This window comes from Penicillium mononematosum, assembly GCF_028829835.1.
Source record: "Penicillium mononematosum strain IBT 11891 chromosome Unknown utg000002l:1.0-8112719.0:1.0-8118358.0, whole genome shotgun sequence".
NCBI lineage: Eukaryota > Fungi > Ascomycota > Eurotiomycetes > Eurotiales > Aspergillaceae > Penicillium > Penicillium mononematosum.
The window spans coordinates 1,090,996-1,118,143 of record NW_026643272.1 but is presented as its reverse complement, the minus strand read 5'-3'; the positions used below and the strand labels follow the sequence as shown (position 1 = coordinate 1,118,143).

The 27,148-nt window shown below is 49.1% G+C and overlaps 12 protein-coding genes across 12 annotated transcripts; 5 read left to right on the top strand and 7 right to left on the bottom strand.

Annotated features, from left to right (window-relative positions):
- Positions 1-117: 117 nt before the first annotated feature.
- N7519_002165 (ubiquinone-binding COQ10-like protein) lies at positions 118-915 on the bottom strand (the record flags this gene model as incomplete). Its single annotated transcript, XM_057288943.1, has 1 exon — positions 118-915. The coding sequence occupies one exon, from the start codon at positions 913-915 to the stop codon at positions 118-120; it is 798 nt and encodes a 265-aa protein (XP_057150145.1).
- A 380-nt stretch (positions 916-1,295) lies between these two features.
- Positions 1,296-3,831, bottom strand: N7519_002164 (putative C6 transcription factor; the record flags this gene model as incomplete). The annotated part of the gene is made up of 6 exons (XM_057288942.1): positions 1,296-1,442; positions 1,495-1,667; positions 1,716-2,987; positions 3,040-3,250; positions 3,318-3,681; positions 3,740-3,831. 6 exons carry the CDS (start codon positions 3,829-3,831, stop codon positions 1,296-1,298), a joined length of 2,259 nt encoding a protein of 752 aa, XP_057150144.1.
- A 238-nt stretch (positions 3,832-4,069) lies between these two features.
- On the bottom strand, positions 4,070-5,212 carry N7519_002163 (hydroxyacyl-thioester dehydratase HTD2; the record flags this gene model as incomplete). The annotated part of the gene is made up of 2 exons (XM_057288941.1): positions 4,070-4,553; positions 4,614-5,212. 2 exons carry the CDS (start codon positions 5,210-5,212, stop codon positions 4,070-4,072), a joined length of 1,083 nt encoding a protein of 360 aa, XP_057150143.1.
- A 508-nt stretch (positions 5,213-5,720) lies between these two features.
- N7519_002162 (aldo/keto reductase family protein) lies at positions 5,721-6,738 on the top strand (the record flags this gene model as incomplete). The annotated part of the gene is made up of 2 exons (XM_057288940.1): positions 5,721-6,011; positions 6,067-6,738. The coding sequence occupies 2 exons, from the start codon at positions 5,721-5,723 to the stop codon at positions 6,736-6,738; spliced, it is 963 nt and encodes a 320-aa protein (XP_057150142.1).
- A 1,051-nt stretch (positions 6,739-7,789) lies between these two features.
- On the bottom strand, positions 7,790-9,872 carry N7519_002161 (uncharacterized protein; the record flags this gene model as incomplete). Its single annotated transcript, XM_057288939.1, has 3 exons — positions 7,790-8,953; positions 9,007-9,791; positions 9,851-9,872. The coding sequence occupies 3 exons, from the start codon at positions 9,870-9,872 to the stop codon at positions 7,790-7,792; spliced, it is 1,971 nt and encodes a 656-aa protein (XP_057150141.1).
- Positions 9,873-10,529: 657 nt separating this feature from the next.
- Positions 10,530-11,902, bottom strand: N7519_002160 (uncharacterized protein; the record flags this gene model as incomplete). The annotated part of the gene is made up of 4 exons (XM_057288938.1): positions 10,530-10,883; positions 10,952-11,258; positions 11,318-11,781; positions 11,870-11,902. The coding sequence occupies 4 exons, from the start codon at positions 11,900-11,902 to the stop codon at positions 10,530-10,532; spliced, it is 1,158 nt and encodes a 385-aa protein (XP_057150140.1).
- A 524-nt stretch (positions 11,903-12,426) lies between these two features.
- N7519_002159 (uncharacterized protein) lies at positions 12,427-13,947 on the bottom strand (the record flags this gene model as incomplete). Its single annotated transcript, XM_057288937.1, has 3 exons — positions 12,427-13,408; positions 13,474-13,710; positions 13,772-13,947. The coding sequence occupies 3 exons, from the start codon at positions 13,945-13,947 to the stop codon at positions 12,427-12,429; spliced, it is 1,395 nt and encodes a 464-aa protein (XP_057150139.1).
- A 440-nt stretch (positions 13,948-14,387) lies between these two features.
- Positions 14,388-15,996, bottom strand: N7519_002158 (uncharacterized protein; the record flags this gene model as incomplete). Its single annotated transcript, XM_057288936.1, has 3 exons — positions 14,388-15,369; positions 15,427-15,660; positions 15,710-15,996. 3 exons carry the CDS (start codon positions 15,994-15,996, stop codon positions 14,388-14,390), a joined length of 1,503 nt encoding a protein of 500 aa, XP_057150138.1.
- A 168-nt stretch (positions 15,997-16,164) lies between these two features.
- N7519_002157 (uncharacterized protein) lies at positions 16,165-17,776 on the top strand (the record flags this gene model as incomplete). Its single annotated transcript, XM_057288935.1, has 3 exons — positions 16,165-16,509; positions 16,556-16,798; positions 16,871-17,776. Coding segments are annotated over 3 exons (1,494 nt in total), but the record flags the coding sequence as incomplete, so codon positions are not given.
- Positions 17,777-19,115: 1,339 nt separating this feature from the next.
- On the top strand, positions 19,116-20,032 carry N7519_002156 (uncharacterized protein; the record flags this gene model as incomplete). Its single annotated transcript, XM_057288934.1, has 2 exons — positions 19,116-19,805; positions 19,826-20,032. 2 exons carry the CDS (start codon positions 19,116-19,118, stop codon positions 20,030-20,032), a joined length of 897 nt encoding a protein of 298 aa, XP_057150136.1.
- A 617-nt stretch (positions 20,033-20,649) lies between these two features.
- N7519_002155 (ABC transporter family protein) lies at positions 20,650-25,210 on the top strand (the record flags this gene model as incomplete). Its single annotated transcript, XM_057288933.1, has 3 exons — positions 20,650-23,340; positions 23,404-23,451; positions 23,516-25,210. Coding segments are annotated over 3 exons (4,434 nt in total), but the record flags the coding sequence as incomplete, so codon positions are not given.
- A 794-nt stretch (positions 25,211-26,004) lies between these two features.
- On the top strand, positions 26,005-26,703 carry N7519_002154 (uncharacterized protein; the record flags this gene model as incomplete). The annotated part of the gene is made up of 2 exons (XM_057288932.1): positions 26,005-26,247; positions 26,281-26,703. 2 exons carry the CDS (start codon positions 26,005-26,007, stop codon positions 26,701-26,703), a joined length of 666 nt encoding a protein of 221 aa, XP_057150134.1.
- Between the last annotated feature and the right edge of the window lie 445 nt (positions 26,704-27,148).

Below are 27,148 nucleotides of genomic sequence, written 5' to 3'. Positions count from 1 at the left end.
TTGTCAAGAGTCGACATGTAAGCCCAAGTAGTCTTATGTAGTTGTCATATATGCAAAGTATGCTCGAAAACCAAAACTCCCACTAATATACAATCCAATCTACAATTGACATCCCTATCACTGTCCTTTACCCTCAACCTCCCTTATCCGCTTCTCAAAAGCCTCAATCATAACCCCAGCCATCTGCCCCTCAACAGCACTCATAAGCGTAGCATGCATCTGCGAACGAAACTCAAACCGCACTTCCAAATTGACCTTAGTCAACGGCCCACCCTGCGCTCCAGGTGAAACGGGCACCAACTCCCATCTCGTCGATAGGTACTCGAAAAGGCCCTCATTCGCACCAGGGAAGAACCCGCTCAGCCCGGACGAAGAAGAGCTCTTACCAGCCCGGCCATCCTGCACCTCTTTAGCATAGTTGGCGCCGCTCTTAGCCTCCACAGTCAGCTTCTCTACGTCGCAGATCACGCGCGACGTGAACGTCTCGCTGAGCGGGCCGTAGCCGACTGTCAGGAACGCTTGGGTTGGGTATCCTGTTTCCGGATCTCGCGCTGTCACGGTCGAGGCGGTGAGGAAGGGGAGGAATTGGCTGTAGGCTTCGACTGAGGAAATCACTTTGTATAACAGGGCTGGGTTGTAGGGGAGGGTGCGGGTGGCGGTTAGGACGCGGTGTGGGGAGTTGTTATTGTTGTTATTGTTGCTGCTGGGGAGGAAGGAGGATAGGTCGGGAAGGCCGAATGCTCGTATGGTGGTTTTGGTACCATTGCTTGGGAGTAGAGGTTGGCGCAGACCTGGTCGTTGTATTGTGCTTATTGTCCTCGTGCTTGTGTTGAAGTGGGAGACCGAGCACACATTCTGCTGTTGGGAGGGGAGAGTTGCGCGACTTGGGAGTCGGAAGGTACGGAATGGTCGCATCGGGGAGGGGTGATATAAAGAAGATATCCACAGGTTGGTTCTTTGAGTGTTCCTGGCAGACAGGAAAAACGCTCCGGTTCCGCGGAGCGGATCTGCAGCCGCCTCGGCAGGATTTAGTGAGTGCCCAGGTACATCCAGGTACATACTCCGGATTTGATCATTCTGTAATTCGTACAATTTTTTTTGGGATAAAAAAAAAAACCAAATAGCTCTAGCGATGTACGTATTACAACATGGCTGTTCTTAGGCCTCGTTCATCAATTTATCGTTGTACAACATAAGCGCCTTGATGGGTAGTATCACGCGATCTTTGATCAACGATGTACAAGAGAGGCAAAGTATATTCATAACATTGGATATATATGTGGAATTCACCATCATCATTGCTGGAAGCTCTGATGATCCATCGGCGATACGCCAGGAGGATACGCACTGAAATCGTACGCCGGAGTCGCGGGGCCATGGGAGTACCAGATGTTGTTATTGGTGGCCATTTGGACCCCTGATATGTGACTGTCGTACAGGTTCTAGAAATGAAGGGTTATTAACGGTTGTACTAAGCACAGTTGGGGCTCTTACCCAGTCCAGTTGAGCAGGTATATCAAGCATGCCTTCAATGACCCCCAGGGAATCGTATGACGCTGTCTGGCCAACGTTGGGTATCGCGGACTGGAATTCGCCAGAATTGGATGTGTAGGCTGGGTATTGTTGATTAAAGGTTGGTGCACCCGTGGATCGGGTTGGGATATCATCTGGGGACCTTGTCAGCGCGATCTTTAGAAGAGAATGGTTAGACTTACTATCCCTGGGCGCCGTTGATTTCCCAGTAGTCGAACTGGAATATTGAAAGTCACCTTTCTTCACCCGCTTGAGCATGATATTCAGAGCATTCACTGCTCGCTGTGTATCTACAGACTGGCGACTGGATTCCATGAATATGCGATGGGTACTTTCCAGAAGAAACAAGAACTCTGCGCGTTCTTGGGGCCCGAGACGCGCAGCATCCCCACGATCTGCATCCTGGGACATCTCAAGGCAAAGAATCATTGCAGAGAGCAAGAAGGAATTATGGAGGGACTTGAGGAAGTATCGCTCAGCGTGCAACTGACCGCCGGGCATGAACTCAGTCCAGATCTCTTTGTGGTGTTGAAGCGCTTTCCGAGCTGCGGCTAGGCAGACTGATCGCGAGTAAGCAAATTTGGTATTGGTCTCAGCGATATACCGGCGATGTAGGACAAGCCGTGCTGTTTGATACAGGAGCTCCAAGGCGAAGCGCCGCACGGTCAGTTCTGCTGGGTCTGCGATGCACTGCGTCATTGGCCGGATTTTCAAGCAGGAGGGTAACATATCATGGGAGGTCTCCAAACGACGGTCAATTTCCATGATCTCATCGTAGGATGAATGCTCTCGAGAGAATGCTAGGTCTGTTATCTGACCAAAGACACTCATAATGTGAGATTTGGCCCTTGTGTACGTGCAATCTGTTCCTTCATTACTTGGCCTCTCGGGTGGTAATTGAACGGAAGTCTCGTCGAAGTCGGTGTCCAGCAAGTTAGAGGGCAACTCAGTGTCATATTGCCAAGGCTGGATTGTTCGAGGGACGCCGACTTGAAATGAGACTAAAGTATCGAGCTGAACGAGCAACGCCCAGAGACGGCGGCGCATTTCCCCATCCATGGCAGATAGCATTGGGTAATGACGTGGATCACGATGGTAACCCATACGCATAGTCAGACGAATAGTCATCCCGAGCAAGTAGGACATTCCAATCTGCGAATCCTGGGTGCGGTAGAACTCGGTGAGTGAGTAAAGGAATAGTGCTTCGCCTTTGTATCGCCCTGGGGTGATGTAGTTCGCTTGGATAAGACACTGCGAGGACCTTTTCCGGAATATGGCCCATGACTTGATAGGGTCAGCCATGCTAGAAGGCAGCGGCTCTGAGCCTCGATCATATAGAGAGAGAGACAAAGCCATGATCGAGTATAAGAGAGAAATCCAAGTAAATGATTTGTCTGCTGGGCGCAGCCAGAACTCCTCGTACTCTTTCTGATACGTGGGAACATGGATTGACACTGCTAGCTTATCAATACTCAGTGCCCAGAGTTTTCCTTGAGAATAGCATACCTCGTGCCGGTTCAGATGTCTTCAGGAATCGAGAGACCAGGCGATCGGCTACTGACCGTGGAGGGATGTCCATAAGCATCTCCTCTTTGCTCACCGGACGACCATGACCAAGCAGCAGAACTGGTGACGAGTCATCGTACGGGTCAACTTCGACGCCTTCATCGTCTGAATCTTCACCATCCTCGTCTAGATATTCTTTCACGTCACTAATCTTCAGATTTGAGAACCCGTCAGCACAGTCCATTTCAGAGCGCAACAATGACCAGATCAAGACGGACCTCTTCTAGAATTGCGCGCCAGTTTGCACCATCAATGTAACTAGTTCCCTCATTTTTGACGACCAGCGTGCCCGTGTCACCAGGAACCAACGCAGCGTCACGGTCAGAGCCCGGGGAAGGCGCTGCATAACCGTCCCGATTCTTTGGTTGCACCGCATTAAAGTCGATATCAGGTTCAGACCTCTGCTTCTGTGCAAGAGACTTCACTAGATTCTCTAGATGGCGCAAGCGGTCCTGAACTAGAGTCGGGCTTGACCGCCCATGTTGGGCTTTGGCTCGTGGCCCGCGCCCGACATAGGTGCATGATGTGGCCTCGCCTCGCTTCTTGCAATTACCGCAAGGGTGATTGCGACAGCATTTCAATCTGTTATCGATCAGTCGCTGCAGATATGCTGTGTATGCACGTCATGCGTTGAGCTTACTTTCGATACCTGCACGCCGTGCAGGAAAATTGAACTCGTGTCCGCTTTTTGGGGGCGGATGTCTCCGCAGCAGGGTCCAGAGGTTCGTCCATTATTATTTATGGTTATTATGGTTATTGCGATCAGCAAATGATGGGGAAGATGCCCCGGGACTGACATTCCAGGTGGAAAAGGAAAAACCATTGGACTCCCAAGCCCGTGGGGGATCTACACGCCCCGCTAAGACCGTTAACACCGGACAGGGCTTTAGTCCTTCGATTCTATCAGGAATAGCCCTTACAGACCGCAATCATCACAGTTCTATACGTGGTATATTTGTGCAGTTAATATTTAGTGGATCTCAGCCTTCATGGCGACTACTCCTCCAGGCCCAATAATCTGGACCTTCGCTCCCTCGCCATCTTCGAGCACAATCCGATACTCATCCCCCGCATATAATGGACTCGTCGCCCGGTAAGAGATGCGCTCAGGTACAACCAAGGTAGAATCTGCGACATTCTGGCGAGTGTCACGCCAAAGATCCAGGATGGATATCAGATTCAACGGGCCATGTACTACAATATCCTTGTGCCCTTCTACATCCCGCGCCCAGGGCAGGGAGTAGTGAATCTTATGAGGGTTGAAAGTCAGAGCAGAGAACCGAAACAGTGTCACGGGTGTTTGCACCAGGGTTCGCGTATGGGTGTTGCCCTCGGTGGAGATGACGGATGAAGTAGGATTCGGGCTCGCAAGATGGGACGTTGGAGACGAGGGAGGGGCACTGGATGGCGTTGATGCAGACGGGACAGGTAGAGCTTTACGGAACACCCAATTGCTATATGACGTTGTTGTCAGTACTTTGGTCTGCGACATTCTTTGAAAAGGAAAGACCGACCGTCGGTCAATAATCGAGACGCCGTGCTCGTTCGCGAATTCTTTCTCGATTCCAACAACAATCATGTCATCGCCGGTCTTTTTCACAACCTTGGGCTCCGCGCTAAGTACCCGCGTTGTCTCCTGCACCTGCTGTCCTACCCGTAACAGATTGGGCTTCCCATCCACACGGGGCCACAGCACCTCTCCGCCTGCCCACATGCGCCGTGTGAAGGGCACGTCGGGATTGTATGACGCATCGGTTCCATCAGCCCCAAGTTCACTTTCCAAAAACGCGGGTGTGAAATACGCGAGGTGGTAGCCCGGCGGAACGGGTACTGTGGATTGCGGGGCGGATGCGCCATTGGACAGGGAGGGAGCACCGGGGAACAGAGTCGGGCGATTGAGTGTGAGGGTGAGAAGCTGGAGTTGGTTCGCATCTATGGTTTGTGTACGGGTTTGCGGCCCCAGGGATTGGAAGCGCGACAGGAAGGCCGAGGCTACCGAGGACGCATCTGAGCGGAGACGCTGAGAGATGGTGAAACTGCGAATTGCGCCCGGTCGGGTTTGCGCCAGTACGCGCGGGCGAAGAGGTGTGAGTAATGACAAACTCGAAGACATGATGATTTGGGGAGAGTGGTGAAAAGCAAAAGAGAAAAAGAGAAAGAAGAAAAGGAAAACTGGGGATCTCCAAATGCATGCGGGGAAGCCGATTTGGCTCCCCAAGTCGGCTTTATGCTTGTCCCTGTAGAATGACATTAGATTTGCCTATCTACATACTTTTTCCTTTATGATTTGACTACATGTACCTAGGTAGATAATATTATCCCAATTTGATTTGCCAATGGGAATTATAATTCCTACATGCAAGAGGCCTCCCCGGGCCATCGATTCCGACTCGGAACTTCGGGAAGTGGGGATGGCAGTCCTCGGTACGGGTAACCTTCGAACCGATGATTGATAATCCAGGGCTGATACCTACATGTAGGTATATGTAGGTAGTAGATTCATGTACCTGAGAAGATACTGATTATAAAACTCCCCAAGGAGTATTCATGGATTGAATAAATACCCGTCAGTGTTGTATTTAAACATTCATATACCCAATCTCCTTCAACAACCATCTATCATGGCGAGCATCAAAATCATCTGGGGCGGAGCCTCAATCGTCGACAAAGTCTCTTATCCAACCCTTGAATCCATCAGCGAGGTCCTCAATATTCTACATGCTAAGGGCATCAAAAACATCGATACTGCCAAGCGCTACAGTAACTCCGAGGAGCTACTGGGAAAACTTCAAGCCCATTCCCGCTTTACCATTGATTCCAAATTCCCTGGCGGGGCTGGACCCGAGCCTTCTACCCCAGAGTCTCTTGTTACAAGCTTGAATGAGAGCTTGGATCTTCTTCAAACTGACCAGGTGAGCTTCCCATAACCTGAGGCTGTAAAGACCCAATCTCTGATCCCATTCCTAGCTCGATGTCTACTACATGCATGCCCCCGAACGCAGAAGCCCAATGGAAGATTTGCTGGCTAGTATCGACTCTGAGTACCGGGCTGGGAAGTTCAAGCGTTTTGGATTGTCCAACTATCTCGCCGAGGAGGTCGAAGAGGTGGTCCGCATCTGTCGCGAAAGGAACTATGTCGTTCCAAGTGTGTACCAGGGCAACTATTCCGCTGTTGCACGCCGAGCAGAGAAAGAACTCTTTCCCACGCTACGGAAGCATAACATGTCCTTCTATGCTTATTCGCCCATCGCGGGTGGGTTCCTGACCAAGGATGTTGCGACTTTGGTCGCGGGCGGCCAGGGTCGATGGAATCCAAAGACACCACTTGGTGGGGTGTACAATGCGCTTTTTAATAAGCCGAGCATGTTGGAGGGCTTGGAACAATGGGGGAGGATTTCCAAGGAGTCTGGTATTCCCAAGGCTGAATTGGCATATAGGTGGGTGGCGCATAACTCGGCCCTCAAAGGAGAATTCGGAGATGCTGTGATTGTTGGCTCGCGTAATGTTGAGCAGCTCAATCAGACGCTTGCTGCATTGAGCAAAGGTCCCCTGAGCGCGGAAATTGCAGCACGGATTGAGCAGGTGTGGAAGATCGTCGAGGCTGATTCGCCTTTAGACACATTCAACCGTTCCGCCTAGTATACCAACCTTGGAAGGTTGAGAGCAAGAACACTCAGAGAAGGAAATTGCCCAGGTGCAGACTTTGTCCACCTGGGCAAGCGAGAGAAAGCATTTGTATCAACCAAGAGCGTACATTGAAGAAAAATAAATCAATGACTTCCGCAAAAAAAATAATACTAGACCATATTGTAGGAATATTAAAAAGAAACCAAAGCTTGAAAGAAGTTAAGTTGTGGGGGTGGGGTTATGGTGGGGTGGTGGGTCCAAATGTGTGAATAGCTTCAAAGGATCCCGAAGTAGGAAAAAAAAAGTGGCCCCAAGGATCTTCACAACAGCTAGTAGGGACAGTTTCCTCATACGCGCCTCGCTCAGGCCTAACTATTGAGGCATCAGGGAGCCCCCTTTTCAAGGTGGGGTTGGTGTACTCCCTGTCGTCAGCCCGTGACTCACAGTTCTTCAACCCAACCTAGCTGTGATTCGAACGCACAACCTAACATTACCCTGCCCGGGGCACTTCCCATCTGAGCCATGGGGGTTGGGGGTTGCTATGTCTGGACTTAGAGTTCCATTTATGCTCACTTTCCTTATCGTTCCTTCCTCATACAGAACTCCAGGGATGCTCTTGCCTTGTGGCAGTCCCTTCCTTCCTATTTCAGAATGCATGGTGCCTTCCAGGAGCTGTTATATGTACCTTCCTCGCGAATATGTATCCGTGGATGTGACCGGGCCTATTCCCGTACTATGCATTTCCCGGGCATACAAGTTGTGGCCTACTAACCTTCTTCAGCGACATTCCAATATTGAGAGCCCAGGAGACTAGATGATACCAGGAAATTGCCAAGGTCTCTATACAATTGTCTATAGGATGCGCTACAGGTAAACTTAAGTCTAGTGATACTAGGCCAACCCCAAATGGGCATATATAAATCGTTGAATTAAGGGCTGTCGAGGGTATCTTAAGGTAAAGGAGGGTAGGGATAAGGCCATAGGACCGAAAAGGATAGACAGGTAATAGGGAAAGTCAAAGGAGACACGAGAAGGCAATATGAGTCCAAGGAAAGGAGACAAATCAAAGTCGAACTTGACCACCAGTCAACCGTTCCCAGTCCCTCTGTCCAAAGGGGACATAGGTATTACCCTGGAGCCAGTACAGTCTGTCCTTCTTCGACACAAGAGCCGGGTTCACACCTTCAGTACGGAGAACATGCTTCTGTTGCTTGTTGTTACCCGTCGACTGCGTCACAGGCGTAACCCGCAAGAACAGCGGTGCCGCAAACCGGGGCAGGTTCTGGAGAGTGTGTGCAGCCAGAGTATCAAGCACCTCGCGCGAGGGCTCCAGTGCGGAATCAGAGAGGCCACCGCTTGCTATCTGCTGGTTGAAGAGGATGGCTGCACAACCGGCACGACCATCATGATTAGGAAGAGCCACGCCGTAAACATTGGCTTCATGCACTTCAGGATGCGCGCCCAGAACCTCAGAAACCTCGCTGGTGGATACGTTCTCGCTCTTCCATCGGAAGGTATCACCCAGTCGATCCGAGAAGAACCAGCGGCCGTCTTTGTCCCATCGAACCATGTCACCGGTCCGGAAATAGGCATCGCCCTTCTTGATTACATCACGGATAATCTTGCCTTCTGTCGCCTTCTTGTTTCCGAAGTAGCCCTGGAAATTGGCAGTGGGATCTGCTGCATCGATGGCAAACAGCAACTCACCGGGGTCACCGCGAGGCACCTTCTTGCAGAGACCAGTCTTGGGATCACGCCATGGTTCCTGGGTCTCGTGGTCAACATCCACAATGGCAGAGCCACGACCAAGGATAATGTTTCCTAAAGCACCATTTCGGCCGATGGCACCCGCGGAAAAGTCGTTCGACGAAATGTTCCATGAGCCCGCAGTGCCTTCGGTGGCGGCGTAGAACTCGGCGATTGTGGGAATGTTGAAGCGCTCCTTGAAGCGGTTCCAGATATCAGGACGCAATCCATTTCCAAACGCCAAGCGGATATTGTGCTTCTTGTCAAGGTCCTCTCCGGTGACCGGGTCAATTTCAGGTGCTACGCCCAATAGATAACGTAGCGTTTCGCCCACGTACTGAATAACTGTGGCATCGTTCTCCCGAGCCTCCTTCATGAAGTTGCGGGCAGAGAACCGGCGGCCAATGATCAGGGTGGATCCGCCCATCAAACAAGTTATAAACCCAAGTATCGCAGCCGAACTATGGTAAAGTGGCATGCACTAGTTAAGAGGTTAGCTTGGACAGTCACATTTGTAAATTTGGTAGACCTTACCGTGAAGAATCTGTCAGAGGGAGTAATGTTCAACCAATCTTTAACGAATAAACTACCAGACCAGCACTTCTTCCAGCTGACAATAGCGGGTTTGGGAAGCCCGGTGGTGCCACTTGTGTAAATCAAAATGGCCATATCGCGAGGGATCAAGCCACTGCGAGCCTTGTCATCCTCTCGCATAGGCTCCATCCCCAAGATCTGGGCTTCCACCTCTGGGGTATGGAACACAATTTCAACAGGTCCCTTGCCATCACGGAAGTTCGGGGATGTCAAAATCTTCTCCTGCTCCTCCGGGAAGCAGTGGCGGACTTCTTCGTCAACCACCACAAGCCTTGCGGAGGACGTCCGAATAGAGTGGGTGAGCGGCTTGCCAGACAAGTTGTAGTTGATAAATGCAGGGACCGCTCCAATACTCCAAAGTCCCAACAGCATGAAGATGAAGGTAGACGAGTTCATGAAATCGATCGCGACGATCTCCTTGCGCTTAATGCCGTGGACTGTCTTGAGCCACGCTCCATAGCGAAGAGCTGTGATATAGGTTTCGTGGAATGTCGTCGTTCGTCCATTGTACACAATAAAATCATTGTCTGCAGTTTTAGGATCGAGTGCATAGGCTTCAAGTGTGTAGAAGAGGTTCAAGCGGTCGCCACGTTCGGCGATGCGGGACTTCGCAGACATCTTCAGCAAGCCCTTGATGAGATTCAAATCGTAGGAGAGCGACCATCTCGCGTTGAGATATGCAAGTGTAGTTGCCGCGGCAGGGAGTGCAAGACTCAAGGGAATTTCTGCGCAAAGAGACCGCTTGTTAGCCATGACAGCCGTCGCGCCGTGGGTCATAACCTACCGGGTAGAGATGGAAGTGGCATTATGGCCAAAAAGATTCAATGGTCAAGCTCAAGTGAGTATGACCAAGGAGTATTTGGGTGGAGGATGCGGTCGCCCTTTGTATTCCAGCTTTGAATGTACCTAGGTAGTAGCTCTGGGGGGAAAATCCCGAGAATGCACTATAGAGGCTCCTCGATACTCGGCTTTGCTGCCTGTTGATCAAAAGCAATGAAGGTTGGCAGTGGAATCCGGATTGAAATAAGAAGAGATCGAAACGTGCCTCGGCACGGATGTGCCGATCCCCTGACGACATGCGACATCGTACAACGCGTACCCGCCACACAATGGAATTTAGCCGTTCACCACTTCCAAGGTTATCTCTTCGAGACCAATATCTATGCGTTTATTTAGTACTTCGGTTTATAACAATTAGCTAGGTAGATGCTAATTCTAACAATTCTAACAATTCTAACAATTCTAACAATTCTAACAATTCTAACAATTCTAACAATTCTAACAATTCTAACAATTCTCTGATTCTTATACCAAAGTTTCACATGGGGCTTATGTAGAGGGATCGCCACCCCGCACTTTTAGGAGAGTAAGGCTATACTATATATGTACTAGTAGTATGTACTCCAGGTACTAGTTTATGCGTCCAATCACCGGTTTTTGATAGCCGAATCCCTTAAGGCATATTACTTTTGCAAGGACTTCTTCACTGGGACATCTTCATATCCATCTTCCATGAACTTGCTCAATGCATCTAAGCCCTGCTCCAGGACCTCGGTTTCATTGACATACCCGATGCGAACATAGCCCTTGAAGTCTTCTCCAACCCCAAAGCAAAGGCTTCCCGGTACAAGCATAACACCGGTTCGTTCCTGAAGCATCTCGCAGAAAGCGACATCATCTATGGGCTTTCCCATCTTGTTAAAGCGCACAAATGCAGTGGTACCGGCTTGCGGTTTAATCCACTCACACGCCCAGCGATGAGCATCAATGAACTTCTCTAGGATAGAGAGATTAGTCCGGGCCAAATCAATATTTCGCTTCAGAAGATTGTGGATGCAATCCGGTGCTAATGCAAAACTAGCAATTGCATCGTCAATCTGCCCACCGAGATAGTTGTATAATCGCGCGCGTTGGCAAGGGCATCAATGATAGAATTATCTCGCGATGCAACCCAGCCGACCCGCAACCCAGCCAGGCTATATGCTTTGGAAACAGATCCTGTCACCACGGTGCGTTCGTATCCCATGGAAAGAAGTGTGGGTGGGAAGCTCGGGTCTGCAGGACTGATGTTGTGGAAAAGTGGGCGATAGACCTCGTCGGAGTGGATGATTATGGATTTCTCGCGGGCAATATCGACCAATTGCTGGAGTGTCTGGCGCGGGATGATGGCTCCAGTTGGGTTTTGCGGGTTGCTATGAAGAGCATGATGGTCAGAAAAAAAAGAACCGCGCCTTATAAGAATCATACATACTTTATAATGATCAACTTCGTGTTGGGACGGATGAGGCCTTTCAGCTCTTCAATGTCCAGCTGCCATCCATCGGCCTCTTTGGACTTCCATAGGCTGACTTCGGCCCCCACTGACGCAGGGACGGAGAACAATTGTTGATATGTTGGATAATGGCAGATGACATGGTCTCCTGGACCAACCAATGTATACAGCAGCAAGAAGTTCGCTTGAATCGCGCCAGCGGTGATCAAGATATTATCCATCGGCAACTGCGTTGGTGCCCTCACCGAGTACAGATTCGCCAATGTATTTCGTAGCTTATCGGAACCACGGATCGCGCCATATGTAAGTTTCGTTGACTGAAGCTGGGCGAGGGGGTCGGACTCCTTATCATCGGAGAGCGCGCGGAGATCGTCGACGGAGATGGATGCGCAGCAGGTCTCGGCGGTATTATATTTGGCAGTGGTCTCATACTTGTCCATCCACTGCAAATTGGTCAATAAGGACAGCTGTATACCCATGGACAGGGAACAGACAAACACCACCGAATCATGGGGTAATGCGGGGAGGTACCTGTTCAACCGCGAAAGCTTCTATCTTCACCATGGCTGATAAGTGTGCGAATTACCGAGCAAAGCTAACAATTCAAATATCTTGGTCCAGGGATTTTCCAAGGTTCGGTCGAATGGGTAATAACTTGGGTCTCTCGTTATGCTACCACCGTTTTGACCTATAAGTTCCTTGGCTGTGTGTCATCACGTGATGGATCGCGATATCCCAAATTATCTTCATCCTAAGGTTAATACGTTGAGGTCGTCGGTTAATCGGTCAGTGCACCCTGCATAGCCTATAAGGGCCGCACTTGTTCAAGTTCCTATTCTTCTAACGTTGACTGCAATTCTTATAGTTGTATCAAAGCGTTGCCCCCGCAACGGCACTAGAAGACTTCAAGCAAGTTGAGTACATAGCCAATTGCTCTCTGTAATTGAATAATATTTGCAGGAATCATCAAGATGTGTAGGCATCTGGAGTCCATAGACGGATAGACTGAGAATAATGATCATGTTCTAAATATCCCAAGACAGGAAAATCTCAAGGCGTCAAAACAATAGTATTGGCTTTTCCCATGCTTATCTGCGATCAACCACCCGTGTAACTTTCCTACCAGTCCCACTCCGTTCAAAATCATTTACATCGTTCACAATAACAACCCTAAAGTAAGGATTGGTAATGACCAGGAAGCTGAATTTGATTTGCGCCACCAGTTCATCTTCCGGGAGTATTGAATCTTTAGTGCTGGAGGACTCCCGCAAAATACGGACCTCCATAGATTCAACACCCTGAACATCTTGCTCCCAACCGAGCAAAATCTGCCACTGAAGGATCCCAAATTCTTCTGTCTGCATCATCTTGTGAATAGTGTCATAATGGAAATAGTTGGATCCCCAGTTGAAACTGAACTGTTTATCGCGGCCGTAGATGCGTAGCAACCGCAAATACGGCACGCGTTCGGGTGCAATTTGTGTCTGTGCTTTGGCTGGGAGCGGATGGAGAGACCCGATATCACCGGAGTTATATCTCACCAATGGGTTCCGAAGACGTTGCAGAGACGTGAGAACGATAGCACCGGGGTTACCATCGGCAACGGGCTGGTTTAAGGGAGAATTGCTCTCAGGTGACGATCGGGTGAGAATCTCAACATGCATGGCCCGTATATCATATACGAAGTCTGCTCCATCGTCGGCAGTGTCGACATCTTCGGTATGATCGGTGAGCTGTGGGTTTGAAACAGCCCAAAATCCGGCCTCAGCACTGCCAAGGCCAGAATAAATCGCCGGAGAGTTGAAGATCTCCATCAAAAGGCTGCGCTGCGACTGTAGTAAAGGTTCGGATGTGTAAAGAATCTTGGTGATCCGGACTTGGCTCCGAATATCTGATGGGAGACCCGATATGTGCCGAGATAGCTTGATGAGCTCTGTGACAGGGCCTGTGAGGAAGTTACAGCGGTACTGTATCAGAGTCTTAGTGGCTAATTCGGCAGACATATCTCCTCCAGCACAAAGTATTGTTCCTCCAGCATACTCTAGAGCATCCGTCAACAGATCGAGGGAACTAGAGGTTTCTCATGTTAGAAGCTCCTGTCAAATCAAGTTCTCAATCATATCGGGCAAACAAACCGATACAAATATCCAGAAACATGGATGTTCAATATCCAATCCTTAGGCTGCACAATCCCTACTGCCTCAATCAGCGCACCAATACTCTCACGTTGGCGTCTGTTTTCTGCGCTATCGGTAAGGAATAGCATAGGAACACCACGGCTCCAGCCTCCGCCTGTAACACTAGTATAGGAGCTCTGGCGGAAGGTGTTCTCTGGTGAATCATCTGCTGCCAAGGTTTCAATAACAGAAAAGCTTAATTCAACGAGTCAGCTCCATAAATCATACAATAGGTTTTGCCCGCTATAGAACGTACATGTTTTTCTTGTCAATGATTGGATATTGTTGGAACTCATCGTCACTGGACTGCGCTTCCGAGGTGACCGACAAAACTTCGTTCGGGGAAAGCGGATATTTAACATCTCTATTGTAGAAAGGGTGGTTGCGAGCGACTGCGAGAACTTCGCCCAGTGTATAGAATTGTTTGGCCATGTTCGGCTTGGTAGAAGAACATGTATCCCCGCAATATAGTCAAGGTACTTATAGGGAGCAGCAATATCGTAGTGATGTTTGATGGAGGCTGCCTAGTACGTAAATGAGAGCATATACTTAGGTTTAAAGTGGAAAGGATTTGCTAGGCTATATGTAGACGATTCATAACTCACCACCACGTTGATCGTCGTCACTGGGATGAGTTCAAGATTGTGTGATTAATCAGAAGCAGCTGCATTGCTACTATAGCGCAGGTAAGGGATGTGACTTGGAAGGATACATATGTGTGTGGGATCCATACAAAAATCTAACACTGTGATCTGCAAAAGTTCCAATGGATCGCCAAGTCAATTAGCCGAATAATGCATAAAATGAGGCCCTTAACATCGTCTCTGCTTGTTTCCATGTACCATTGTAAGGCAAACAACTATGCGGTCAAGTCAACGAACTGCATGACCTTTCGTCCCGTCTTGCTCCGTAAGAATCCCCCCTGGTTCCGAGACAAATGTCAAACTAAACAAATCGCGATTGAAATCAAATACCCAAAAGAACTCCATCATTTTCTTTGTAAGGTCCTCCTTACTAGCATGCCTCTCTGCTATGTGCAGCCCGCGTAGAACTCGCACGTCGAGCATTGTACCCGCCCCCTTGCGATCTGCGTGTTGTAGAATGATCTGCCACTGGATGATATTCCACTGGTCGTTGCGCATAAAGGTCTGAACGGCCTTAAAATCGAAATACTCGCCATACCATGTAAAGCTGGAGCGCTGATCGCGGCCGTAGATTCGAACCAGTTGGTAATGTTCGGTGTACTGTTTAGGAAGCCTTTCGAGCAATTCCGGAGACATAGGATGAAGAGATGCCACGTCACCACACAAGTATCGAACCAGAGGATTGCGCAGGCGCTGCAAGGAAGTCTGTACCAAGAGACCTGGCTGGCCTAAGGGAACATGCTCTGTACACGAGGTGAGCGAACAGGATGTCTTTTGTGATTCCTCGCCAACCGAAAATGGAAGGACCTCTAAGCAAATCGTGCGCTTATCGACGATGAAGTCGGTATAGTTGCCTTTGGGAGCTTCCATCAATGCGGTGCTTGAGACACCCCAAGGCCCTGCCTCCGCGCTGCCAATGACTGAGCAGATGTTGATGTCTCCAAAAACCGAAATTAGAAATTCTCTTTGCGATGCAGTCATGGACTCGGATGTATAAATGGCCTTGTTGAGCGAAATTTCCTTCCTCTGCTCACTTCCAAGGGTGGTCAAATAATTTGCTAGCTGGAGGAGCTGACTGACATCCCCAGCAACTGCATTTGCTCGAAACTGAATGAGGGCCTCCACCACAGCTTGGTGAGGCATTTCAGGGCCCGCACACAAGACGGCGGCGCCTGCATTTTCGAAGAGTTCCGTCATCAAGTCTATTGCCCTATCAAGTTCGATATTAGTAGTCAAGCCCAATACATGCATTTCCAGAGGTAATTACCGGTACAAATGGCCTGATACGTGTAATGTGAGTACCCAGTCACCCCGTTCTATCAGACCACACTCCCTCAGTAAGTTTCCTATCACGGCACGCTGTCGCCGATTTTCGAGACAATCTGTCGCGAAGACCATAGGTGGACCCCCTGATCCGCCCCCTGTGGTGCTAATATAGGTGCCCTGGCGGTAGCCATTTCGTGGATCCTTGTCTACTGTAAGTCGAGAGATGTGGCGGTATCTATTCGATTTAGTGGGGGTCAATCGTGCATATAATAAAGATAGCATACAGAGAGTCCTTTCGTGTTACCGGAAATGACCTGAGTTGGACGTCTTCACGTTTCAGCCGGGAGGATTCTAATATAGCCGGTATTTCTTCTCGTGTTGGAGGGTATTCAGCGTCGGAGTAGAAAGGGTGCACACTGGCAACCTCGAGAATATCTGACAGAGGGTAGAAGTCAGGCTGCATGATGAAGCGAAATGTCCAAACCGCATTAATCTTGAATGAGCATCGAAAAACAGGGCGGGCTTCTTCCTCTTTAAATTTGAAGAATGTATATCTAACTATCTTGCGCATGCTGTGATGAATTTATGATACATATTAATTACGCCCCTTGCATAGAACAGACTTGTGACGAAAACCAAGAACGAGTATGTGCCCCCATAAAGAAGAGTAATCCATAGGGTAAGTTCAATGTTTTCAGCTGATTTCCTGTTTCCTTTCTCTATCCCACAACCATGAGGCCCCCCCAAAGATGAACTCCGTTGTATCTGTGCCATCCCTTCTGAAGAAGGAACAACAATCACTTCTCCTGGAGATGTTGATGCAATTACCCGCAAATCCTTAAGCGAAGCTCTTCACACCAGCCTCGTGAAAATCTGTCCAGCTGACACTTGGACCGGCAGTTGCCATTTATCCAACTGCCCCTATCCTATTCTGGTCAATAGCAAGCATCAAGTTCAGCTAGAAAATCTAAATAAAGCGCTTGTGAAGGCTATAACCAACATCGTCTCGAGATGGTGGACAGATACAACTGCAAGGTTCCCAGAACGTATGCCTCTGCAACCCTTGGAGGAAAAGCTTCTTCGCGTACGTGCTCCCCAAATCGACGAAGGAAGATACTCATTGTATGCAGTGGCTGGAGACACAGAATATGGAAGCTATACGCCCTTTCAAAAAGTGTTGCGGATCTTGGAGACCGGACTTTCTCATCGATGGGGATACTGATCTGGGCCAAGGTGTGGAAGCCTTTCGCATCTGCGAGATCAATGCCCGTTTCTGCTGGAATGGCTACATGATGAGTGCGTTAGGACAACAAGCTCTATTGGATATGGGTATTTGTCACGATGGAATATCCGGTGGGACGGATCCACAAAAGGTATTTTGTCCATCGAAAGCCAGGCTATAATCGTGCTACACGTTTTCAAAGCAAGGCTAACTGGTATGATAGATTCTCGACGGACTTCAACGGCTGTACAATCCCGATATGCCCCTTCACCTTCTCAAGGGCGAAGAGCATGGGTTTGACATTCATTTATATACTCATTACGCGAAGAACGTTCTTGGACAACACATACGCTTTATCACGCCTGATGACTTACGATTGGTCCCATGCAATCAGTCTTTATATGGATACAAATTATGCTGTCTGGCTAATCCCCAGCGCCCAGTCAATGAGGAAACTACCCCATTTCTCAATGAAGCCGGTGAAATTCTTGAAGAGATTCATCAGGTGGGACTGGAGCTGCATCAAAGAGAGATTCTCGCCCTCGATTATGAAATTCTCCAACAAGTCAGTTTGCGGTGTTTCAACGATATGCGCACTTTGCTTCTGGTCCATGACAAGCGTATGCTAGGAATTGTTCTGGAGGAGCTTGATTCTCTCGTGGCCAAAAGTATTCTTCTACCTTCCGAAGCACGTTTGATCAACCAAGGAATATGCCACACAGTGCTTCCTGGATCTACCCAAATGACCCAGTTTATCGAAAAGTGCCGCCTTCAGCCAAGCACCAAAAACGGATACATCCTAAAGCCGGCGAGAGGTGGAAAAGGAGAAGGTATCATCTTTGGGGACAAGGTGACGTATGAGTCGTGGATGTCTCATCTTGAAGAGTTGACATCCCCATACCTGTCTCCCGAGGGAACCACAAGCGTTGTCCAGCGCAACATTAGGCAAGGCAAGTATGATGTTCTTCTTAGGGAATCAGTGGGGGTCCAGAGTCTCCCCCTTGTCGGGACCTACCATAGTGTCCACGGTGAGTTCTTAGGGATTGGGGTTTGGCGCAGTAGTCCTGGTCCAGTGTGTGCGATTAGCCATGGCGGCGCATGGATGTGCTCTGTGATGCATGACTCTTGATTTTGGTTTCGAACAAACGTGACTACATATCCAGACTTCTGTATCTGGGTAATGCGACTGGCAAATTTTGTAGTTATTACCACTCAATAACTCGAGGGTCTTACAGCGATACCTGTTTATTACATGCATAATTCTTTCCAATCCACATTTACGGTTGTAGCCGCAGATGCAGTTATCTCAGTGCTGATCTTCCGCCCTAACTGCCCTAGCCTCCTGCAACGTGGTTCGGCGCGGCGCGGCCTGTGGAAGATCGCAAGTTAATGGATGCATTGAAGCGTAAGCCAAGCCTCCATATACATTCCAACCGCGTCATGTTCTCGCTCCTAGTATACCACAGTAATCCTATTGCTCGTATCAACCATCACCACCCATCTAGTGATTGCGGAACACTGGATGGAACTGAGTGTGCTATACTGGCTACAAATGGCAGTTGATAAATGAACATAAATTTAAAGGTATATAGAGAAGAATAGATTATTTCGGAGCATCAACCACGCACTAGGATACAACATTACTCGATGGCGGTGAGGTCTCCTTTGCTTACGCATTGCTCGGTCCTATCCCTAGCAGGGTTATCCTTAGAGGGCTGAAATATTCCTCATTTTGAAGCTCTTATGACCTTGGTCAATAGTATAGGAGCCCAATAAAAGTGCCAAATGGTGCACGAGGCGTGTTCATCGTACGTAATTATCATGCAGAGCAGTGGGCGAATTTCCGAAGAAAGCTGCACACTGTCGCTTTTTCAGCTTTGTATATAACCAAATACTTTTCACCGCCAATTAATCCGGTAGATCCAACGAAGCGTCTGCTGCAGTGTATTCTTGCGTGAGTTGTTAGATGTACATATTAATAGCCTCAAACTATTGTCTTAATTCCAATACCCAGAGATGACAAAACGTATCATGTGCTTTACCTACCTAGGAAGGTAGCCTTTAACATTGATCTACGCCTGGTGATATATACCCTTACTTGAGATGGAAAATCATTCCGCAAATATGTATCGTTGATCACAGAAAGCGTGTCAGGCAGCCACTAGAGGGTTGTAGATGTGGTTGATTTGTGCTGGCTGTTTCAATTGAACCACTGGAGAGTCCCTTGCGGCGGAGCCTCTACGGGATGAGGTATGCTGTGTAGCGTTGTGATTATCCGACTTTTGTTGTCACAAAGCATGATGCTCAAGCTCGGCATATTGGTAGCTTCAGTCCATATATTTTCCGTACCACTTTGATGCTCGCGCAAGCCCCATCCAACCTTACAAAAGTCGGATATACAAGCGACTGCCGCTGTTGAAACAAAGCATTTAGCCTTCGTGGTTACGGAAAGCCCCCAAGTGTTCACGATGTATTGTACGCCTCGCTTTCTCGGGGCCTGCTGTGCTCGCAAGTCCATTGCTTTGCCGCGCCTGGGCAGATCTCGTTGTTCATATCATCCGTTTGCTACGCTGGCAGCTCCAGTGGTACCTAATCTTGTGGCTCACAAGATATCTGACTCTCACCAACGGCACCATATCCGGGCAGTGCATCATCATCTCCAATCACAAGGCATTCTCAAAATCTCTTTAGGATTCTCCGACGAAAAAAGCCAATATTTGGAGAATCTTGTCATGGGTCTTGGAGCCTACCATGGCCACGGGCCTCCCATCACTCACAGCGCCAGTCGGGGATGGTTTTGGGATGTCCGCCCTGGTAAAAACACATGTCTCCCACAGAACGATCGTGCACGATCAGAGACTATGCAAGAATTCCCATGGCACACAGACTGTAGCTATGAAGATTCACCCCCACAATACTTTGCTCTCCAGGTCCTCCGGCCAGATCGCTGTGGTGGGGGCACGCTTTCAGTTCTGAAGGTCGACCAGCTTACTCGCTTCCTTTCTTCGTCTGCGAAGGCAGCTCTATGTGAACCTGAGTTTCAAATCAAAATCCCTCCGGAATTTATCAAACAGCCAAACGAGCGTCATATTATGGGCAGCATCCTCGGTATCAATGAACAAGACCAATCGACAATAATGCGATTCCGGGAGGATATCGTGACGCCGATGAGCACCAGGGCAACATCTGCCTGGAGGCGCTTAAACGCGTCCTAGAGGATTCGGAGTTGTCCTCGAAGGCAACGCTGCATTTGAAAGCAGCGGACTTGCCCGAAAGATCTATTATCCTTCTGGATAACCGGCGTTGGCTCCATGCACGGAATAGTGTCAAAGATCCTTCTAGACACTTGCGCCGTGTGCGATGGAATGCAGTTCCTTTCTCCTGAGGCCAAATAAGTGACGAGCTGGGGGAATGGTAGAAAGAGACAAAGCAAGTGCTCGTTAGCTGACTGCAGGGTAGCCAAAGGGGTATGGTGGTGTTATTTTGTCCTTTTATCCTATGAGGTCAAATAAATCTAGGAATTATATATTCTGATCGGCTGTAAAAGTTGCCTGTATAAAAGACCTAGCCCCACCGTACCGTCAATAGCTAGGAGCCTCACACTGTTCAAATGTCCAAAAGTCCGGATCTTTGTTTAGGACGGAAGATATACCTAGTCATTCATCTCAGTAGGAGAGGCTGAAAATTTCAGAGTTGGATTTCAGCGCTATGAGACTATGTCACGGCCATATTACCGATCGCTCCCTTTCTTCCTTCCTAAAAATGTGAGGGATTCAGTATCCAGACGCGAGGGAATCTAAGAGTGATCACCCACCCGTGGACCGTATCAGCTCTTGCTTGTGTGGATTCGACTGATCTGCATTCTTATCCTCTTTTTGTTGTCAAAATTGTATCAGGGCCAGCGTAAGGGGCTTTCTGTTCATTGCTACCTCATCTCACGATGTCCGAAGTGTCAAATTGGTATGACTTTCTAAGCTCCTGCGAAATCTAGCAAATTGAACAATGTCTACCTTACTCATTGTTCTCTATGTTACAGCAACTGCCATTGTTTTGGCCCTCAGTCGCCCGGCTCTTCAGAAATTCGCCCGGTTGACGGACTATAATCAGCTCCCGAACACGTTTTACCACGATGATGACGACGACGACGATGATGGAGAGGCCGGCCATGACTTTCGACAAGAAAAAACATCCCAAATCACCAGCAAACTTGTGATATTCTTGGCGACCACTCATACCATACTGGCAATACTGAAACCGTGGATCTTCTTGGCACAAGTTCAACCTTCGCTCGTTCGAGATGGGTTAGCCCTTCTCAATGGATTAGCCTTGGTGACCCAAGCCCTGTCAATGCACGCGGAGGCTGATATAACTGCTCGGTATCGACTCGGACTTAGAGGAGCCTGGAGCTGGCTGGTGACGGGACTCTCTTGCCTTATGAGCATAGATGAGGAATTAAGCTATGATGAGATCTCTGTTGCAGGATGGGGGTTTGGGGTCTTCTCGACGCTGGTGATATTGTCAGGACTTGGAGGAAATATTTCTTTCCCGCGACGACCCCAGACATTTCGGGGTCGCAAACCGGTTGATGGACAGTTTACCACCAGTATTTTGAGTCGGATTACATTTTCTTGGGCCAGAGACGTGATGCCCATTGTGAAGGGCAAGGGAAATAAGTTTGTCGTTGACGACCTACCAGAAATGGCCAATCAAGCGCGCGCAGAAACGCTGCTAGACTCTTTCAGACAAGCCAGATCCACCGGTGTTTCTCTCTGGTGGACACTTATTCGCCTACACCGCGGCGTCCTCATACAACAAATGAGCTTGACAGTCGTTGTTTGCTTCCTCAGCATCGTACCCTCACTTGCCCTCTTCGAGATCCTTCAGGCCTTGGAAACATGGACGGATGGCACTCCTAATACTCGATTGTGGATGAATGTGGCGCTCCTGGCTTTGGGAGTCCTGTTATCTTCCACACTGGACACCTGGAAAGTGTGGTTCTCGTTCAACTGTCTATCTCTGCAAACCTTCGAGCAGCTTTCTCTAGCGGTATTTGAGAAGTCGATGTTTCTACCCACTACAGGCACCTTCTCGGGCCCTGATGCAGCTGAGCAAGGCACCGGACATTGCCTGAACCTGATCGCGATGGACGCAAAATATGTTGCTGATTGTGTCTGTTTCAGCTATGTACTGTACAAAGCACCACTGCAGCTAGCCATCTCCGGCATCTATTTGGCGCACTTGCTAGGATGGCAAAGCCTCGTAGCCGGTGCTATGGTGTTGGCCTTGATGACCCCGGTCAATGTACACGCAGCTCGGAAGTACACTTTATCGCAACAAAGCTTGATGGTGGCCCGTGACCGTAAAATGCAAGTCCTCAGCGAGGTCCTTCAATTAATTCGCCAGATCAAATTCTCAGCCCAAGAGACTCGATGGGAGGAAATCATTGGACAGAGCAGGGAAGAGGAACTTCATGCGCAGTGGTCAGCGTTTCGCTGGCACATTTCGCAGTTGGCCGTCTATTTGACCACCCCTGTGATCTTATCAGTCGTCTGTCTGGGGACTCACGCGCTGATGTACCAGACCTTGTCTGCTCCTACTGCGTTTTCCGCCATTGCAGTTCTAAACTCCATCGAAATTGTCATGTACGCCTTGCCAGATTGTGTGGCGCGGACGGCCACCGGCCTAAATAGCATGAAGCGCATTCGGCACCATTTAGAGTCCCGTGAGAACAATTCCCGAACAGATTCGGCCGCAGCAGTTGAATTCTCGAATGCTACCTTGGGCTGGACTGGTACCCTTCCGGGACAAGCGGTTGATTCCATTCTCCACGGAGTGACTCTGTGTTTCCCTCCATCAAAACTCAGCTTAGTGACGGGGCCTACTGGATGTGGCAAGAGTCTCCTCCTTGCATCTATTCTGGAGGAGTCTACGTTACTTGGTGGTAATATACGCGGTCCTAGAGACGGCAAGTATGCCTATGTTGCCCAAGTCCCTTGGTTAGAGAATACCTCCATAAGGAACAATATTCTATTCGGCAACTCGCTGGACATCAGCAGATATAACGATGTTCTTTTTGCATGTGCTCTTCATCAAGATCTCACTTTGTTCCCTGACGGAGATGCAACAGAAGTTGGTCCGAATGGTGTCAACTTGAGCGGCGGGCAAAAGTGGCGGCTCTCTCTTGCCCGTGCCCTTTACTCCCCGGCCAATATACTAGTCATGGACGACATATTCAGCGCTGTTGATGTACATACTGCTAGTCATTTGTACACTCATGCGCTCACAGGACTCCTTGCTAAGGAACGGACGCGCATTCTCGTCACACATCATATTTCTCTGTGTCTTCCGCAAACTGACTACATTGTTTCTTTGAACAATGGCTCAGTACAGTACGCAGGACCAGTGGTGGCTGGCTTTGGTGCAGGCAGTAAAGAAGTTGCTGAGACAAACAAAGATGGTCTGTGTTTAGAGAAAGATGGCCAACCTGATATAGCAGAGATGTCGGGTGATCAGGATGTCAATGCTCAGGCACCCGATAGCTCACCCTCGCAATTCGTGGAAGATGAAAAACGTCAAGAGGGCTCAATGCAATGGACGGTTTGGAAGGCCTACTTTACAATGGGGGGCAGCGTTCTCCCTTGGACCTGGGTGATGATCACCTTCGGTGGATATAGCATACTGCTGACGGCCCGGGTAATGCCGACCATCTCTCTACATTGCTTCAGACATGGTCACCGACTGACTTTGGGATTATAGACCTGGTGGCTCCACATCTGGAGTAATCACGAGAGTGACCACGGGACAGTAACCTATTGCGATACAACAGGGTCAACAGCATGCCTGGACAACAGCCTACTTTTCTACCTAGGGGGTATACGTTGGCCTGGGAGCCTTTGCTTGCCTAATCGGCACGGCACGGAGTTACCTTGCTCTAAAGACCTCTCTTTTTGTTGCAAAGAGCCTATTCAGTGGATTGCTGCATACCATTCTTCACACCCCTCTCCGCTGGCTAGATGTTGTGCCACCGGGTCGTATTATGAATCGTTTTATTGTGGACAACATGGTAGTGGATTCTCTCCTGGGAGATGACATTCAATCTACCCTTGCCAATGCTTTCGATATGGCTCTAGCTATTCTAGCCGGCAGCCTAGTGAGCCCTTGGCTCATGCTACCAGCTACGATCCTCTGCATCATATGTGTAATCTATGGCCGACTCTATCTCAATACCGCGCGAGAGATAAGAAGGCTCGAAAGCGTCTTGAAAAGCTCTATATTTGAGCAAGCTAGATCCGCGCTCTCCGGGCTCTGGACAATTCGTGCTGAAGACAAGACAGCAGTATACGTCAGCAAAGTCACAGAAGGCATTGACAAGTACGCTCGGGCATACTGGCAGCTCTGGCTCTTGAACTGCTGGCTTGCCTTCCGCATGGATGTCTTGGGCGCTGTATTTGCCATTGTTGCGAGTATATTAGTTGTTTCATCCCCTTCGGTGAACGCCTCGCTGGCTGGCTTTGCCATCAGCTTTGCGCTGAAGATGGCTCAGTCCATGTCGCTGACTGTCCGCCGATATGCAGGCCTTGAACTGAGCATGAACAGTGTGGAGCGTATCCTGGAGTACTCGGAGGTACCTACCGAGCCAATTCACAGTGGAGACAACGTACCTACCCTCTGGCCCAGCCACGGATGCGTCCAAGTGTCGAAGCTCTCAGTGAGCTACGCCGCTGATCTTCCCCCGGCTCTTCACGACATTAGCTTCTCCATAAACTCGGCAGAACGAATAGGTGTGGTGGGCCGTACGGGGTCTGGAAAGTCTTCTCTCATCCTAGCTCTGTTCCGTTTTCTTGAAGCAAGCGAGGGTAGCATTGTGATTGATGGTCTCGATATCTCGATTCTCAATTTGCAACAACTGCGCGCACGACTGGCGATCGTTCCGCAAAATCCGGCCGTTTTCTCGGGTACTGTGCGCACAAATCTGGATCCTTTCAGACAGCACTCTGACGACGAGCTTCTGGTTGCGTTACGTGATGTGCAGTGGGACGAGGACCTGTTCGTCTCCTCCACTAGCCCAGTCAAAGATGACGATTTGGTATCGGACAATGAATTCCAGAGCGCTGATGATGATGCAAACGAGTCATCTATCCCTTTGATCATGATGCAGCATACAACCTCCGCACAGCACTCAACTACTGCTCCCTCCCTGCTCGACTACCCCATTGCAGCGGACGGCGAAAATCTTTCCCAAGGCCGAAGACAACTACTGTGTTTGGCTCGCGCAATTCTGCAACGACCGAAACTCTTGGTCCTTGACGAGGCCACATCAGGAATTGATCAGGAGACTGATCGGAAGGTTCAAGCGTCTATCCGCCGTATTTCGAAGTTAAACTCGATGAGTCTTTTGGTAGTGGCCCATCGATTGAGCACAGTCGTCGACTTTGATCGTATCCTTGTTTTGAGTGGTGGACGTGTTGCCGAATTCGGGAATCCCCAAGAACTCATGCAACGGCCTGCCGGGGTTTTCCGTGCCATGATGATGGAACATGATGGAGAGCAGTTGAAACGCCAAGGTGATGTTTCGTAGGCGACGGTTCCCCCGCGGGAGCTATCAACGTCCTTGTACGGCATTGTATATAATTAATTCCTACAATTGCTACACCATCAACTTTTACAGGGTCAATTCTATAATATCTCAATTTCTATAATAAGAATAGTCGCTTATACGGCCGTAGTCTTTACCTAGGTATCTAAGCATTCTTAACTGTACTATATATTAATTATTCATCTGGAATATACCCTCCTCATCTGCGGATACGTGAGGTCCTCACAATATCTCAGGTTTTTGCGCGGAGGGAAATTGATATTAGCTTTGTCCACGGGGGCTTGCTTAGTTTGGTTAATTCTCAAGGTAAGCGACTTTGTAAACCAACAGCAACCGCTAGCGTCTGCATATATAGGATAGCGTCTGCATATACAGGATAATTCGAGGCTGGAAAACAAAGGGTATTACCTATCTAGGTAGGTACCTTGGGCATGATCAAAGAAGGTTCGATTTGCCTTATAAAGCGTCAAGCTCTTTCCAATTTACCTACCTACCTATGTAGGTAGGTACTTATATGCCTCATCGGGGTCTTATTCTCACCTCTCTCTCACCTCTCTCTCACCTCTCTCTCACCTCTCTCTCACCTCTCTCTCACCTCTCTCTCACCTCTCTCTCACCTCTCTCTCACCTCTCTCTCACCTCTCTCTCACTTTACTCTCTCACTTCTCTCACTTCACTCTCTTCTCTCTTTCCTTACGGCAAACCAGATAATCAGGGGCATTCTTGCCCACTTCGACGAGTCTAGTGTCGACATCCTTTTTATGAAGGACGGGAAACAGAACCTGGTAGAGAACCCGCTCGATCGCAGTGGAGCAATCCATCCTGGAGTTGGCTTGGACATCCATGGCAGCTCCGCTGGAGCGTCGACTCTGGGCGGGTTTGTGCAGCTGCGATTTTCTGGACAATCCCACTGGCACACGTATGGTCTGACATGCTTTCACGCCGTTTGGCCCCCAGAGGGGAAGCGCCCAGAATCAATGTACAGATTGAAGGAGCAGCAACCGGTAAGTGAAGATCTTCTATACATAAGCTCCAAGCTAATGGTGACTATAGCGCTTTCAAACTGGGAATATGGCCCGCTCAGATTAGGACATCCACTCTCCACCATTGCCCGACAAATCTTGAAAGTCGATCATCCATCTCTCGGAGATCTCCAGCATACCATCGCCGAGATAAGTGGCATTATCGATAATATTAAAACCGAAGAGTTTCTCGAGTTGGAAGCGACTCAGAGGGCAATTGACGAAGGCGAGGATCTGTGGATTCCAGAATCCGCCGCCAGGCGTTATAAGGGAATCGCCAGGCAAATCAGCGACCTTGAAGCCCACCGACAACCACTTGCAACGATGCGCGACAATAGGTCCTACTACCTGAGACATGTTGTTGCTGGAAGCGGCGTGTACCGGACCCAAAAGAACGGTGCAGAACAAGCCATCAAGTATGGACTGGGCTTTGATTGACATTGCCCTCGGTCGACTCCAGCGACAGATGCATGGTGACAAGGTCAAAGGGAATCGGGTAAAATAAGATTCTGTTCATTCAAGATTGATTATGTGGCTAACGATGATTTCTTCTAGCCTTTCAATTACGACCCTACCAGAATCATTTTACCCAGCGAACTTTGGTTCAACCCTCAGCTGCAGGCTCATCCGAGGATGAAGCTCTACAAGACAGAGCGCTCCTCTGGAACAACTTCTGGCCTGAACAACGATCTGATGTCGGTGGATATTTGTCGACAGGGAACGAGAAATGGAGGGTCCGAAAAGATAATTACATGGGTGCATTCAGTGGTCAGTTCCACTGTATACGGAGTGCGGCGACGTCTTCGGGATGTTGACCACCGGCGACGAACGGAAGGGAACAGTGAGCATATGCTCCATATTTGATATTTTTGAGGATATCAAA